Genomic DNA, 17679 nt, shown 5'->3' on the forward strand with positions numbered 1-17679 from the left:
TCAACAGAGTCTGTGATCCTGATATGCCTCAGTTCCGGGACTGAGCACCTCTGATGTCATTCTAGCTCCTGTGGTGTGTGACTCTTGGCATTTTTCTTCTGTTTTCTCAGCACAGTTTTCTGCTTAAGAAGCATCTACTGGAAGCTGTCCAGTAGATGCATAGAGAATGAGGATTTGGTACTGATGAAGTCATTTGCCCTGAGTCCTGCAGTCCTCAAGCAAGGCCAATCTACTCAATAACACCTGTTGGCTAAATGAGGATGCCTGCAGAGATCTCTTCATCTAGACACTCTGAAGAGTGGGATCTTTGTGTCTCAGCAAAGCTTGCAGCTGATCCTCACCAGTTTGTTTGGTTTTTTCCCCCCAGTATAGAGAATTGAACCAAAGGGCACTCTACCCTGAGCTGGGCTACATCCCTGGCCTATTTTATTTTGAGACAGGATTTCAATAAATTTTCTGGGAAGGATTTGAACTTGTAATCCTCCTGCGTAGCCTCTCCAAGTGCTGGGATTACAGGCGTGTGCCGGGCTTTATCCTCACCATTCTTCATGCTCTCTCTGTGCAGAGTGTATGAGCACACACCCTCCTAGGTCAGTGCCACGCTGGTGCCGCCCATACACTATAGATCACTGTGAGAAGGCAGAGACATCTGAGTAGAGGAAATCAGGAAGAACAAAATTGCATATATGGAATGGCCCTAGGGAAGATTTTAGTTCAGATAGTATGCAAAAATAACATATGTAATTGTATATGTTATTTGGAGCTTGGTGTGGAAAGAAAGAAGATAAGCGGCACAGTTTGTGTATCATTTTGGTTGTAGAAATAAGGAGGTAGACCCATAGACCAGTTAATTAAATCCTATCAAGCAAACTTGTTTCTGGCATCCTATCTCATTTTCAATTCAAACCTTGGTATACAAGTTCAGTACCAGAGGGTCCAGCGGAAAAAAAGGCAGTAATTAAAAATAATTTATTTATTTTTTATTTTTATTGTGTGGTACCAAGGATCAGGACCTTCACACTGAGCTACATGCTCATCCCTTTTTTATGTTTATTTTGAGACAGGTCTCACTAAATTGCTAAGCTGCCCAAGCTGGGCTCAAACACATGATCCTCCTGCCTCAGCTTCCCAGAATGCTGAAATTACAGGCATATGCCACTATACCCAGCAAATTTTTTATTTTGTGAAACCTCTAAAGGCTTCTCCTTTCCCATCTTCCTTCTGCAAAAATACAGAGTATGTTTATTTCCTAGCAGCTAAGAATAGAGGGAGAGCCACACAAACTCATTCAATTCATTTGTGTGCCTCCAATAGGCCTATCCCTGTGGAGCTCTCAAAGGACACATACACCATTATCTTTAGAAATGATCTGAGTTCCTGTCCTAGCTTGAGCTGATTAGGGGAGAGGTGAAGGAGGGAAAGAAAAATGCAGGAGCTGGACGTGGTGGTGCATGCCTGTAATCCCAGTGCTTCAAAGGCTGAGGCAGGAGGATCTCCGCAAGTTTGAGGCCAGCCCGAACTACATAGTGAGACCCTAACTCAAAACAACAAAACAAAACAAAATGTAGGAACAAAACAAAAGTGGTCAACATAGACACTAGACACAAGGGGCTTCAAGAGGACAAAGGAATAATACAAAGTCAAAAACAGATGACCATTGTGCTACCCTTAGATAGCTCCTGAGTTATCTCAGGAATATTTCCAAGGGTCACAGTGACAGTTTTGAGAAACAATGATTTGACCTGAGCTGTCACAGAGAAGCTCAAAACACACTGAATACTCATTAGCATATAAAACTTTCTGAAAGACACCTCCAGCCACAGCCTGCTGCAGCCTTCCCATGACTGGAAGTGGTCCCTCTGTGACAGGTGGGCACAGGCCCCGTGTGCAGAATGGGAGTCTCGAGCTTGAAGGATCTGATCCATCTCACTGTGTTCAGGCATCTGCCTAAAAAACCTACTTCTTATTAGTTTGTTTTGTTTTGTTTTTTGCAGTACTAAGGCTGGAACCCAAGGTCTTCACATTGAACTACACCCTCAGCCCATGTTTAATTCTTGAGACAGGGTTTTGCTAAGTGGTGCAGGCTGAGCTCGAACTTGCAATCCTGCTTCAGCTGCCGAGAGTGCTGGGATTACAGGTGAGCACTACCGTGGCCAGCTCTCTTTAGAGTTCTTAAAGCTCAAATACACTGGAACAGTTTCCTCCTGTGTCCTGCCTTTCTGTATTTTTACCATAAGCCAAGGGGATCTTGCCTACTACATAAACTCCCCTTTAGAAGCAAGCCCATCATATCTTGCCTCATCTTCATCAACACAAAATATCCCCTGGAAAATCTGCCACATATTTAAGGTTAGGAATGAACACAAGATAAAAGTATAAACATATTCATACTTTACAAATTTATAAGCACGTCTGTATTTACTGTCATTTGATGGCTCCAACAACCCATTTTATGAATGAGGAGATTGGACTTCATTAAGGTTCATTGATTGGAACCAGTCTGCACAGCTGGCAAACTGACTGGGATTCAAATCCATCCCCAAATTTTCTCTTGCTTTAAGCTAAATAATTTAAATATTGTTGAATGAGAAACGAAATGAAAGGAGTTAAATAAAATCTACAGGTGCACAAAGGATCAACTATGGTCCTTTTTTTAAAAAAAAGAATCATGTTGACTCACCTCCCATTCATCTTCTCCCTGCCTCCAAGTTTTCTGCCTACAAGTAGAACTTACTTTGTGCAATGGCCATGACTCCAGACAGTGGGGTCATGATGAGGTTCTGAGATTGCTGGGGATTATGGTGGGAGAGGCTGTGGATATTCGTCAAGGTGCTGACCGGGGGCAGGCCTCCTCCTGAGACTGCTATCTGCTAGAGAGGAAAAACAAGAGCAGCATGAGTGGATTGCAGAATGATATAACTTAGCAGCAGCTCCAGAATCCAGCTAATTCACCAGTGCATTCATCCCCCCTATAATGATTAATCGCCTACTATGGGACAGACACTGTTCTAGGTGCTGAAGACAGAGCAGTAAGTAAAACAGACAATTCTTCCTGCCTGATGGCACCTGGATTTGCTGATTATCTCTGAGTTATCAGCCGGCTTCAAAAATTCTGCTCTTCAGTGTATTATGTTTACCGCCTGCTCACTTTGCATGTGGCCTTTCTTCTGCATTCTGCTTTCTATATTATGTGCTAGAGACACACGACTACTAAAAAATAATAACTGAAGAAAAGCTCTGGGATTCCCCCATGAGAGTAGATTAGGAACCAGGCAGGAGGGCAAGGAAGCCCTCTCTGAGCCCTGCTCACTCATTAACTCACAGACCTTCTTACTACACTCCCATTTCACAGATGGTGAACTGAGGTTTGGAGAAGATATATATTCTGCCTAAGATCCTACAATTAGCAAATGGTACTGCAGTTATTCAAACCCAGGTGTCTCTGACTCTAAAACACAAGTTCCCCTCACCCCACAATTATACTAAGGGGTAGGGGCTTAAGGTGTTATCAGGTTACTCTACTTTTCCTAAATCTTCACTATACATTAAAATTTCTTTTTCTTTCTTTTATGTTAAGGAGCTGATGTTGTAAAACAAAGCTCAATTCTATTCCATCATTATATTTTAATGAGATCAGTAGGGGAGAGGTACTAATTTTTGTGTATATATTTTGTACATGGCCACTTAATTGAATCCTTTTATTCATTCCTGCAATATAGTTTCCTCATTTTTTAAAAAACTTTTCCAAGTACAGCATATAATTGCATCACAAGCATAAAATGCTGAAAGGTCTCTTCCTTACTAGAACTAATATATCTTCAAGTCCATTGGTTAGAACTTTTTGAATAGAATTAGACAAATAACAACTAGAACAGATGTGCTTGTTTTGATCCTAATGTTATAGAAATGTTTTCCCACTGATTATAAGTTTAATGGAACTATCAGTTTTACACACAAATGTACACATATTTTCTCATGATACAGTAACTTACTATTTATAGTTTAAAATAGTTTCTAAAATTATTCTTAAGAAAGGACTCATTCTAAAGAAACCCAGACATTGTTGAGAGCATCAGGAGTCCTGAGAAATGCCTTAGGGTTAGGATGCATCAGGTTTCTGAGTCATTCAACTTTCTTTCTTCCATCTTTCACTACCCAAAGCTCTTTGGATCATAAGACCCACACCAGTACCCAGGAAAGACCCTATCTCCTACCCTCCTCTTCCAGTTAACCTCATAATTTTCAAGGTTAATTTGAAAAAAAAAAGAAAGAAAAAACCAAGCAGGTTTGTTTATGTTTTTAAAATGAGTATCAAGAAATGAGTTAGAGGTCACATGACCCAAAAGGAATTCTGACCACACCAAACAAGAGAGAACCAGCCTGTTTGCTAGACTTGTTTTTCAAAATGTCAGTCATTAAAAAAAAAAAAACAAAAACAGTGACCTGCCCTGGGACTGAATTCTGTGGGTAATACAGTCCTCTGGGGAAAGTCAATGAAATGATGTTCATCTCTTCCATTTCAATGTTTGCCTGTCATAGTGCAGCAGAACCATGGATACTAGTGATAAAAACACTTTTAAGTGTGTATGGCTTCAGAGTTTGTAGATTGCTTTATTTTAATTTTATTTTTTTGGTACCGGGGATTGAACTCAGGACCTTGTGCTTACGAGGCAGGTGGCGGCACCACTGAGCTAAATCCCAGCCCTGTAGATTGCTTTATTAATTGTCCTTGATAGTTAAAGGCACAGATGGGACAGGCATATTATTGTTTCTATATTACAGATTAAGACACAGATCCATAAAAGAGTTGAGACTAGCTATGTCACTTGACTAATAAGTGAGGAAACCCAAATCAGACACAGTTTTGCTGGAGTTTAAATCTATTCACATAGGCAATTTTGGTCAAGTTACTTAGTACTGTAAAAGGCAATTATTTTCCACTTGCCTCAAGGATTAATGGAAGCCAGAGAGCTGTGAAGGTTATGGTAGTAACCCTTACATGATAATCTGGAGAGCCCGAATCATACAATACTGCCATTTATATACCTTCAGTATCCAAATTCTTTTACATGCCTTTAACTTATGAGTTTGGTATTATTTCTGTTTTACAGACAAGAAAACTGAGGTTTAGAAAAGTTAAGAAATATGCCCAAAGGGTAGAATTGGAGCTGAAAACAAGAGACCTGCCTTCAAGGCTGGAGCTTTCCACCCTTACAGCATACCACTCAACAAGGTTAAAGTATCCAGTATGTGCTTAAAAAAAAAACAAAATGAGAAAACAAAGCCAATATACACAGATTGCAACCCTAAACCTGGCCAGCTTTCTATCAAGGCACACCATTCACCACTGTGGGTAGGGGCCCAACTGCAACAGAGACCTCTAACGGATTGGCATTATTTCCAAAACCAATCTCTGGAGGAAGATTTCAAAGGCATGTCCTAGTGAACGTAAGCAACAGAGATCGTCATTCCTAGAACAGGGCTTTCTCCAAACACAACAGAGCTATAAGCAATCCTATTTCTTATGACATAAGCATTATTATCCCCCACTTTGCAGATGATGAAATGGAGGGTAAGTAATTTTTCCATCCTGCTTCTGGTAAATGACAGAGCCAAGACTTGGACACAATGGTCCCCTTGCTTGTGTTCCTTTTAAACCATATTTTACTGTTGCCTTGGTGGACTGAGATCTGTGATGGACTTGTTATATATTAACAGAGAATAGAGTCTTGAATCTGGGCATCCAGTGACAGTGACATAACATATGAGCCAGGGTGTTGGAGACAAGTGAAAAGCTGGTTCCTGCAAACAAATTTCCAGATGTTTGCTAATGTTGAGGTGTGCTGCCTTGGTCAATCATCAATCTGATAATATAGCGCCCAACTAGGGCACTGTGGAGCAGAACAGGGAGAAAAGTGTGTGTCTACCGGCTGCCTTTGCAGCAAGCTGGGCCTGGGTGAGGCAGCCTGCTGCTTAAGAGGAAGAGCGGGAGAGCTCAAAGGGAAAGCCCAAGGACCTTCACATAGTAAGAAAGGAGATTTGGAATTTTGTTTTTTCAGTGCTGGGATAGAACTTAGGGCCTCGGCATGTCAGGCAAGCTCTGTACTACTGAGCCACACTCCCACCCTGAGACCTGAAAGTGGAGATCTCTTTCATGGCCTCCTCTTCCAGGAAAGCCTAGGTAATGCTTAACTTTAATTTGTTTGGGTCTTGACTTGACTCTTGAGAAATCATAAAGATTTGCCTGTGCCTCTCACAAGGTAGCTAACACAAATTGTTCTTCAGCAAAAATGACCTTTCTTAAGGGATGGGTGGAGGGTAGGAAGGATGTAAAATGCCTGCCATTGGAGAGCTTTTTCATTTTTGTTTGCAAGGAGCTCTACCTGGCAGGCCAGCTCAGGTCCCCTGAAACTAGAGTTGGCTGGGCCAGTGCTCCCCTCAGAAACTATACTTTGTTTTTCCTCCGGGGAGCTGGGGCCTTGGTCACCTGTGACTCACAAGTCCTGTGTTGCCTACACAGCACACACGTCAAGGCCTGAAATGGCATCTGTTCCCTGCTGCCCTCCCCCAACTCTGGCCCCCACTGGCCTTCAGGTCAGACGACTTGCAGGAATGAGTACAGCACCACCTCAGCATGGAAGTCGGAACCTGTGGCTCCTCCCTCTCCTGAAACGCTGAGCATGACACCAAGAATAAAGTTTTCCATTTCCTCCCCTCATTGTGTTGTAATACTCCTGTGTCCCACAAGCTGCTCCCTGCTGCCCTTGGGTTACTAGGGGATTAGGATCTTCAAAATTCAAAGAATCCATTTCTTGGCCGAGTGGGCTAAATTTACCTCTGGGTTATGAGTATAGAAAACTTCACTTAATAAAAATAAAATTGACTTTAACACAACAACACTCCTATTCAGTAAATATCTTCTGTGCTGAACAATGTGGGGAGTATTTCACATGTATTCGTTATCACATTTACTCCCCTAACAACCTTATTGCTATTACCTCCAGTTTATAGAGGATTTGAACCACAGAAACCTGGAACTTCAAAGTCAGCCTTCCTCACTCTAAGCACCATGCCACCCACCCGCCATTTTGTGCTGTGGTCTTCCCTAAGAGGCATCCATGTCCTTCAGAATCTCAGTTCAAGAAGTTGCTCTCATCTCTTGCCATTCACTAAATCCTACTTGACTCTCCTTGCCAATACCAAGGGGATTGCTAGCAAGGGGGCTTGGTACTCTCCGGGTTAAAAAAAACTGGCTGTGGAGGCCTTGGAGGGGAGGGATGAATGAACATTTTATCAACACAAATGTCACTGGCAGCCCCAAAACAAATAGCGTCCCACCCGGCTTGGTCCTTTATGAGGCATTCAATCAATAAAATGAGAGCAGAACTCTGTCACATTTATTGGCTGGGTTCAAACCGAACACCTCTTCTACCCGCCAAAGGCTGGGTCACCAGCTCTGCCTTTCCGTTCCAACTTTGGACAGCCCCCTTTTTCTCCTGTGGGGTTACAATGGTTCATTGTTTGAGGCAGGCCTTGTGAGAAGTTGTGTTTGTTTTGCCTCTTATCTTATCAGCTCCAGAGCTACAATGGCCCAGGTGTACTCACCATTTTACCATCAGGTGAGAGGAGATTGTGGCCTGGGTCCAGGCTGGCTGGGGAGACTTGCTGTAAAACTGACTGGCTGGTTACCATGGCGCTGTTACCATGGTGACTGATTGTTGAGGAGGAAGTGACCTCATTGTTTCCTTGCTGGCTGTAGCGTACTCCTGAAAAACAACACAAACCCCAAAGGGAACATTAGTGTCACAGGGGTCCTCTGACACTGACTCAGAGTCTCTTCAAGAATGGGTGAAAAAAATACAATTGCCTTCTTCTTCCCTGTCTACCCATAAGAAATATCAGCTGTCTGTCTCTGGGATAAAGGTGGCATGGTTTCTACTTTAATTCTAGAATGTAAGCTCTATGAGGGTAGGACATTTTGTCTGTTGTGTTCATTACTGTATTTCCAGTGTCTTGACTCTTGGTAGCCACTCAATAAACTGTTGAATGAAGAGATTCTTCTTGTATTCCTTTGGGATAGTTGTTTAGGATCTAGAGGCTGTGATTGGCCTTCTCTTCTTGGGCAGAGTATTTCTTTTATTCTTCAAATCGGCTGCTAGAAATGCTTCCCTAGCATCCCTTGGCTATGTGGAGCTGCACAGCTTGAGTAGACCAACCGACAAAGAAGAGACACTTGTCCAGTGGCCCTGGTAAAAGCCATAGTTCAGTCAACAGTCTCTTGGTACCACTTTTGGCTGAAGCCAGGGGACACAGGCAGAGCAAGTCAGGGATGGGGCTATCAGGTATCAGCTTTTTGGCTCTGGAACTCCCATTTCTTTGATGGGATCTCATTTGGCTGATTTCCACTGTACAGGGAATTACATGGCCATAGCAGGCGAGGCAGGCAGCTGACGCAGGTGGGATGTGGATGCTTTAGCAAACTACTGCAGTCTGATCTACAAGGGCAAGGGCAAACCAAGCATGTTTACAGCCTCACTGCTCTCACCATCCCTCTTAGATAGAAAACAAAAAGGAGGTCTGCTCTTGGGAAAGGGAAAGTGCTGGACAGATAACCAGGAAACTGAAGGAAGCTGAAAGGCAAAGAACCTGGATCCAGTTTGCAGATGCTAATCTTGCTTGAGATGCCCATGAAATAGCCAAGGACAAGGGTGGGGGACCTGGGGATGACTCACCTTTGATTTCTCACCCCTAGACAATGTTCTTGTTTTTTGTTTTGGATTAACAAAAAGGACTGGGGGCTCTCTCCTGCCAGGGAGCAACAAATGCTCTAGGCATGGACTCTCTTGGAGAAGTGGGCCAACTTTCAGCTGTTCATCTCCTTTCACCCAGTTTCCAAGATGAACCATCCCTGTAAACCAATTCTATTCTTTTTCCCCTCCCTTACTTCCTTCCCCATCTTCGAGGGGAGGCCACAAAAGTCTCCTCTGGAGCCAGGCAAGCTGCCATAGCCAGCAACCTCAATTCACTAAGCTGGAGCTTACCAAGAAGAGACTCAAGCCAGTTTTCCAGGATCCTCCTAAGGACATTACCCAAGACTGATAGGACCTAGAGCTTCAGAGGGCTGGGGAAAAAACAAACAAATGCTAAAGCAGCGTTCTGACCTTCAAGAGCAACTTGTTTGACTGTGAAGTGGCTTGATGCGTGGTCTATGGGCTTTTTCTATTGGCTGTTTCCCCTTCCTTTGCTTCAAGGGGCTGATGGGGGGATGGGTTTGGCACTGGAATTCGGTGGTTGTTGGTCCAGGGAACTACATTTTTTGGGGGGAGAAACAGGAGCCATTAAGTTAAATGGAGGAAAGGTGTCTACTTCTCCAAATCAATATCCCTTGCCCAGTTCTGCTTGTCTTCCTCTCTATCTCTCTGGGGCCCTCTAGGGCTCCTTTTTACCCCCTGGTAAAAGGATTAAGTTAGGTCCTTTATCTCTACTCACATTAACTACTAGGTTGCCAAGAGGATCTTCCAACAGTTCAAAGGGTTTTATATAGAAGAAGAAAGAGATTTGAAAGTTATGTGTTCACAAGGCAGAACTAGGTCCAATGAAAAAGAAGGAAGCAGATTTCTAATCAATAAAAGGAGGAATTTTCTAGCAAGGATGGAGCAGTGGGAAGACTATGTGCTCTAGAACTAGACAAACTCAGGTTCAAATCCTCCCTCTGCTCTTAATAGATGTGTGATCAAGGGAAAATTGGTTTTCTTCTCTGGACCTTGGTTTCCTATCATAAAATGGAGAAAATACTTCCTCAGCAGGGCTATTTTGGGATTAGAACTAACATTTTACAGTTCTTAGCATAAGGCAAAATACAAGGCAACTGTCAGTGGGAATACTAGGGGATGGTGCTGGTGTCAGAATGGGCCCCAAGATGTACACCCTAAGAGCCTAGAATTGCGGACAACTTGGGGCAGATTATAAATACTAAATGGAATCACATTTTCACAGAGAACAATTCCTTTTTTTTTTTTGGTATCAGGGTTTGAACTCAGGACCTTGTACTTTTGAGGCAGGCGGTGGAACCACTGAGCTAAATCCCTGGCCCTCTGAGAACAGTTTCTAGTGGATCCAACTCTGACAGAACCACTAATAATACTGCCCTGAAAGCAACTTGGGAGGAGGTTTGGCTGCTGCCCCGCTTTTACTTTGGAGAAACTAGAGTTCACCCTGTTTCTCTCCTGCATTTTCTGACTCCCTGACCAGCTATTTACCTCCCCAAGATGCTCTGCTCCTGAGAGAGCAGTGATAACGCTGGGAGGCAGGTGTGTGCTCACCTCCCAGCCTGTCCCCATCATCGATTGAGTCTCAAATCAAACAGCCTCTGGATTTAGCCTATTTAATTTGGCCAAAGAAAAGGGGCTAGCCCTCTGATGATCAAATATGGATCACAGGGAGGCTTCTCTCTACCATAGGCTGCACAATTATTTATTTAAAAATAATTAACTAAGGATATCCACAGGAAACAAAAAGCCTTTTTTACAAGACAGCATGGCAGGAGAGAGTCCTGAATCATTTGTTAGAATACAGGCAGCACAGATCAAGCCTGCTGTGGTTTCCACACTTCTCCAATATGAACTTCATTATGTGAGAAATACAATGGCGGAGCTGCTCAGCTGAAGGCAGATGGACCTCTGAAACTTTCTTCAAAAACTTCTGGCCAAGAGATGGAGTCCTGCTTGGGAATCAGGGGATCCCTGTTTAGACCACAGCTTTGCCATCTGTTTAATGGGTGAACTCCAGCTTCCTTATCTACAAGCCAGAGGATACCTACTGCAGGGAGGGGCTTTTGTCAATGCACTGTGGTGGGAGCTAGGCAGGAGCCTCATCAGCTTGGGACCCACCTGCACATTTTCTCACTAATGCTACTCTCACTGGGGTCGCTGGGCCCTGGGAGGGCTGCTGTAACTGACTAGTGTGTATGTGGGGAGTGAAGAAGGCATCAGAAGGTGTCTGCGGGTGATACACCAGAAATAGGTGTTCTAATTAGAGGAAGAAGAAGCAAATCCTTCTATATTTCAGATATTCAGAAGAGTACTTGAAGTGAGGATGGAAGTGGATTGCAAAGTGAGTAGGCTCTAGAGCCAGGTGACCTAGGTTTAAAGCTTGGCTGAGTAACCTTGGGAAGGTTATTTAACCTCTCTGAACTTTACTTCCCTGACTGTTAACAGTATCCATCCCTTAAATCATTGGGAAAAAAGATTGAGTGCATTAGCAGATATGAAAGTGTTGCTCAAAATACAACAGTTTCTGCCATTTTCAGACTGCCTTTGTCTGAAAGACAATTGTTAGGGAGGCTGAGATCACAAGACTTTACTGAGCACCTGGCAACCACGCACTGTGGGGCCTGTGTTAAGATGTGGAGCGGCATCTTCCCTCTTCCTTCATCACTGTAAGCTGTGAAAATGGAGCTAGGGCCACAGTTTTGGGTTAACCCTTACTTGCCAGAGATGCCAGGTTAATAGCACAGAGGGTCATAGGAGAAATGACAATGATAGAGAGTAGTAACCCACCCTATACTCACTTCCTGGCTCAACCCACTGATTGGCCATGTCCCCATCACAAACGCTATAAACCACAGCAAGTGTGTTCATAGCAAGCCATCCCGGGTGGAGTCTAGAGACCTCTCTAACTTTCCCTGTTCCCAGGCCTCAGTCCATGGATGTGAGGCTTCCTGCTGAATTCCCAGCAGCATACGGATCAGACATCATCTGGTTTTCATCCAGTAAGACTGGTCAAAAGTTTAAATAACACGGAGAAAGCATATGTTCCAAGAAGCCAGCATTCCCTGCCCTGCCTTCCTGGACCAGCATCCATCTCCAGGGTGCTCTTCATGCTGCTGCAGCTTGGGATTTCTTTCTCAAACAAAAGCGTACCATGTTGCTGCTCTGCTTGGAAACTTCTGATGGCTCCTTACTGCTTTCTGGAAAAGCCCCAACACTTGAGACTGGCAGAATCAGGCTTGGCCCTTCGTGCCTGCAGTCTGCCTTATCCACATCATCTCTAACCACAGCCCATGTAGCCACATGAGAGAGGTCTCAAATGCCCCTGCCATGTCCTGTTTTTGTCCTTTTGCTTTTCTTTCTGGCTGGAAGGCTTTTCTCTTCTTTTCCATGTCACACCCCTTTCGAAGCCTAAATGTCATTTCTAGGAAGCTCTTCTTGATTCATTCTGGCAATTAGTTGCTCTGTCCTCTGTATTTTGTATGTGTTAGACAACAGCTGGAGTTGGTCATCCTGTACTCTCACATGCCGACTTCTCTCTCCCTTTTAAAGAAGTGACAGCTTTTACTCATTGTTGTATCCTCAGCCCTGCAGAGCACCTGGCACTGTGACTATTGAATGAATGAAGAAATGAGACTCAGTGGCTTTGAGTATCCATACCCCAGAACAAGGCGAGTCACTTCTAGCAGGAAAGATATGGTCAGTTCTGTGGTAACCATTGCATTAAAATTGTGAATCTGTTCCAACTGCATTGCTACAGTAGAGAACCATTTGCGTCACATCAATTTTACATTTGAGAAACACCAGTGAATTCACAGATCTGTACTGTGCCGAATGGGGCCACACAGAAATACATTAAATGTGCCCACGCATGCCCACGCATACCTTCAGCATCTGCCAGCTGCCTCCGTCACTGTGTGCTATAAACCACATCTATGTCCATCAGGAATCACACTGTTCCTACTTCAGACAATCCTCTCTCCACAGCGTCACCATGACTCACAACTTAGAACCCTTCTGACATCCACTTCATTAGGCAAACTTCAGGACTTTTTCAAACTCAAGTGCCATATTTATTGTTGGACAGCATTTTATGGGCTTCTTAACCGTTTGACAGGTGCAAAACACTCTAATGTTTTTATTGGATTCTAATCTTTTTCAAATGTGTCATTGATTAAGTTTTAGAGTGTTATACCCTCAAACCTCATCCCTGTGGTGTTTCTTGACACTTAGCAAGGCATGGTGATTTTTAGGATGTGAATGTCGAGTTATATAGAACTAACTATGCACATGTGTTCAAAGACTGCCTCACAGCTGCCAGAGAGAAGCTGCTTGGGGGGGGGGGGTCATTAACCACAGAGATGTTTCAGAAACCCAGGCTTGCAAGTACAGTATATCTCACAAAGCCTTGGGTATTCACTTCAGCTTTCTTGGAGCTTCAGAAAACAGCTACAACTCCAGTCTCACAATTCCAAAGAGCAACAGGCCACCATTCTCTAGACATTTTAACTCTCTGGATTAACTCTGATGATTCTGGATCAGTCAATTTTTGGACCTCAGCATTTTTATCTATAAAATGGACATACAGATCTCCTTTCCTCATATGCTAGAATGACAAATGAAAAAAAATGTCAGGAAACACTAGGGGACAAAATTTTCGGTGAATAGAAAACCAATATTAGCCAGGAAATATGTCCACAGTTCCTCCTTTTACAAGGAGAGAGGGGGGAATGGGAACTCTTGGGCAATGCGGGGCTCAGTTTGTCTCCTGTATGGCCTTTGGCTCTGAATCCTGGGGGTTCCCTTCACTGGGGTCTGTGAGCTGCACCCAGAACCTGCTGGGATGCCTTCACCCTTGACATTTCAAAGCCAACCTCCCATCCCTGATAATGCAGGAATGTTCCTCCGGCTGGTGGACCTCTGCCAGCTTGAGTGAGTGTCCCAGCCACCAACAGAGTAAACATTACTCAACCGGCTGGGGCTCTGTCACACACATTCTTCCCCTGTGTTCCTAACCTCATGCAGAGCACAGCCCAACCCCTTTGGGTCTGGAAACTGGGAATTTAAACTCAGGTAGGAGGGAGCATGCAAAGGAGAAGCCAGCTCTTCTATAAAGAAAGGACCGTGTCCATAAATTATGGGTAGACAGAGCTGTCTTTCCAAGAAGCCACATCTTTGTACTGGGGAGAGGATGAGGAGGGAGCAGACCAGGATTGAGGTCCCAGTAATGTGTCCTGACAACTCTACCCTCCCCCTAAGCACAAGTTGTTTTTCCGGAGGACAGAGGTAAAGAGATAAATGATTCAGTCTGGTGAACTTCTGAGACACTCATTTGGGGTTAAAAGAATGTGAACAATTCCCTGACTTGAAACAAAACTCCAGAAATGAAAGCTTCCAAATGAATTAGCATTGCTGCCTCAGTTTCCTCATTTGTTACACAGGTCTTTTGGCACTTCTTAAAAATATTTCCTCTTAAGGATAAAGATTGGGCCGGGGATTTAGCTTAGTGGTTCCGCCGCCTGCCTTAAGAGCGCAAGAACCCGAGTTCGATCCCCAGTACCAAAAAAAAAAAAAGGATAGAGATTAATGTTTGCAAAGAGTTTAGAAGATTAAAAATCCAAAAGCCTGGGAAGAAAAAGTTGATGCAAGATGAAAGCATTTTAAACACTGGGCTCATTTTTATTTCAGATCCCCTTCTACTGAAGGTGGCTTAGGTAGAAGTCCAATTCATAAGAGGTGAAACACAGACAGGCCTGTGGGGCTGGTAAACATTCTTGACTCAAGGAGTAAAAAGTTGAGTGATACTTCAGGGAAGCCCACAAACTGGTTTTCATATAAAAATCAAAGCAAATGTAGCCAAGAAAAGAAATTAGCCAGTTTTCCATCAAAAGCATCTTGGCTGAGAACAGGGGCTAAATGTGGCCAGTGCGCTTGAAAACATCCCACTTGCAGGAGGTACAGGCCCAACAGAAAACTCTTGCATCCTCTCACTAGTCTGCATCAGACACCATGCCTGTCCTTGATGGAGAGCTGGTTTCTGCAGATAAACATCAGGCTGTTTGCAGTGAGCACTTTGGCCTGGAGAACACCGCTGCAGGCATAAGGCAGGCATGACGATCCATTAATAGCCTGAAATAACTGTATGAGTTTATTTACTGTTTTCTGGGGAATGTAAGCCCCATTGAGGGTAGGACCTTGTCTGTCTTCTCCATCATCTCCTTGGAACCTAGCCTGTGCCAGACACTCACTAAGTATTTCTTGAATGAGTAAATAAGAATGAATGAGCTATACTTCAACTGTAACCGAGGGCTCCACACCCTCTTCAACTTTGGTCTGTTGAGTGGTTGAGAGGTGACTGGCATACACTTATCCTTTAAATCTCCTGGCTTTTCTGTGGCAAGGGGAGGCAAGCATTATTTTTGGTTGTTTTTAAGGAGTAAGAAGGAAGAGAATTGAGAGAGAAGGAGAGATTAAAATATAATCAAAATGGAAGAAATAATATTGGCATATCTGAACAATTGGTTGATTATTTCTAAAGGTGTATGGCTGCAGGCAGGAAACTCAACTTTGTACCATCATGTTAGAACCCAGTCTGGGGTCCATTGGGTTGATTTTTGAGGTAACATCAGTGCCGTTTTTCTCCAAAGAAACTAGTGTAAAGCTTAGAAGGGTTAATGGTAGACACTGTTAGGCCTAAAGATTGTGGGCACAGACAGTGTCCTGCTGCAGTCTGGCTCCTGGGGTCTGGCCTTTTCTGAGAGGCTGCCTTTGCAGGCAGGGATAATATGGCTGCAACAAAGGCCCCTAGGCTTGGCTGACAGGGGGTGGTGATGCTCCTAGTGGGTTTGGGCAATGGGAGAAAGGCCATAAAGCCATCAACAGACTGAGCCACTGGGTGTCCACACAAAGTAAGGTCCTATAAACAGACATCTGTATTGTGACTGAAGGGCTAATAAAATTGCCTTAGAAAAGAGAAGTTTTCCACTGTGACCTATTCATAAGCACTACCCTACTGGGAAGTGATATCCAGGGAGAGGATCCTTTGAGGCCTGGCAAGTGTCAGAGCTGCCTCATTATAGGAGTTTGCTGGCTAGACCAGCCTGTTCACCACTATCACTGAGGGTAGCTCCATCAGCAGCATCATCACCATCATCATCACCATCATCATGACAGATAGTGCCAATCACCCGGCAGGCAGGCTCAGGGATGCTGGCCCTAGGGATCACCAGGTGTTGGGCACCAAGACCTAGCAAGACAGATGATGGATGGTTTCCATTCTGCTGGGAGAGCAGAAGCACCAGCCAAGGGTTGGAGGAGCACCACTGGAGAACTACCAGATGCCCAGCTGAGAAGTTTTGCTTCTGCCTCTCTGAATGACTTGGATTTATAGTAAGTCTAGACCTTAGGTTTGCTCAGTAGAAACTCAGAAAGAGTAATTCTCACTCTTTTCTTGCCCAAGGATACTGGTAAGAGGTTAGAAAAGTAACTAAACTAGCATTAGAACATTAAACTAGCAAAACTAAACTAAATGAGTAAACTAAACTAGCAGAAACTAAGCTAGTGGAACATTAGGGAAAAAGTCATAATACGTTCTCTCAAAACTTACTGGTAGTATTTAATGTTGACATTTTTTGAACTGTGTATTTTAGGTAACCATGTAGAGCTGGATGACATTGTTTCTAGAAAAGGGAAGATATGCTATAATGATATATACAGATGTTATGTAACACAAAACTAATTTATGCTCAGTTAAAACCTGAATACCAAACTTAGAAAACAGGGCATTTATTCATTTTTTTAAGAAGCAGGAGCAGGATTTACTAGACAGAGATATAGGACGCATTCAAGAGTGAGCAGATTGTGGGTGGTCAGAGAAATGAGGCACCCGAAAACAGGGTATTTATGCATTAAGATTTTGGACAAGGAATTCTCTACCATAGATATCTTCATTCCGCAAACATGTAGAGTGTCCGCCACGTGCCAGGCTGGGCTGCAGAGACAGTGGTGAAGAAATCCAACTTGGGCTTAAATGTTGGATTGCTCACAATTCTACCACTCAAAATACATATAGAATAAGCTAAGTTTAGGGACTCCGGGGGCTTTCTCCACCATGAAAATAGTCTTAATTGATTTTTCTTTTTTCTTTGACAGGTAGGAATGCAAACCCTATCTTTCACTGGCAGTAGGGTTCTAGACAATAAAGAGGATGGTTTCCATCTGTGAAACACCTAGAGATAAATGAAGCACTGCCTGTATGCCCACTGTGTAAATCAGTGTTACACAAACAGAAGATGGTGGTTAGAGGGCTTCCACTCATACTGAATAAGGACTTCTTTGAGCTTTGTTGCCAAGCCAGTCCAAAAGGTGCCCGCTGGAAAGAGGCACCTGCTGTGGACAGGGCCTAAGGCATGTGCATGTTAGGCTGCCACTCAAGGCCCTGAAAGTGTTAACCTCCAGCAGTTAGTTATAGGTGTCTCGTTTATACCCAGTATAAATCTGTTTATTGTGACTGGCCCCACCCAATCTGCTGGTGCTATAAAGCTCTAATGGTCCCTAATAAAGGTAGAAGGCTTCTGACAGCACACAGTTCTTGAAACTGGGACAGAGAGGGGCAGTGAGGGAGAGAAGGAGGGAGGGAGACAGATAATGAGCTCAACAATAAAATATCACAGTGGCAAACCTCCCTCTGCACTTCAAGCAGCAGAATCCTGGGCCCCAAGACTGGAAACAACACAAAATCTCGAAGTAATAACCCATCAGAGCTGAAAGGTTTTTGTCCAACATCCTCATTTGTTGGAATTCCTGAGAAGTTAAAATGATTTGCCCAAGGCCACCCTGGCTTGCCGGTGGCTTTGGTTTCCTGAATCTTAGACAAGAGCTCCAGACTTCATCTGCCTCTCCTCGCCCAGCT

General features: G+C 43.8%; 1 protein-coding gene across 7 annotated transcripts in view; it reads right to left on the reverse strand.

The window, feature by feature from the left end:
* Positions 1 to 17679, reverse strand: part of Hnf1b (HNF1 homeobox B) — a 50962-nt gene that overhangs the window by 13360 nt on the left and 19923 nt on the right. For 4 of the 7 annotated variants that reach the window (XM_013067671.3, XM_004870429.4, XM_087191463.1 and 1 more), the window contains exons 5-6: positions 7606 to 7766; positions 2735 to 2867 (exon numbers count right to left, since the gene is read on the reverse strand). In XM_013067671.3, coding sequence (XP_012923125.1) covers positions 2735 to 2867; positions 7606 to 7766 — 294 coding nt within the window. Of the gene's footprint in view, positions 1 to 2734; positions 2871 to 7605; positions 7767 to 17679 lie in introns of all 7 variants that reach the window. The other 3 variants (XM_004870428.4, XM_004870426.4, XM_021248676.2) reach the window with 1 other exon arrangement.

This window comes from Heterocephalus glaber, unplaced genomic scaffold (assembly GCF_053883595.1).
Source record: "Heterocephalus glaber isolate CG9 unplaced genomic scaffold, H.glaber_assembly_v1.0 deba00001564, whole genome shotgun sequence".
In the NCBI taxonomy this organism is placed as follows: domain Eukaryota; kingdom Metazoa; phylum Chordata; class Mammalia; order Rodentia; family Bathyergidae; genus Heterocephalus; species Heterocephalus glaber.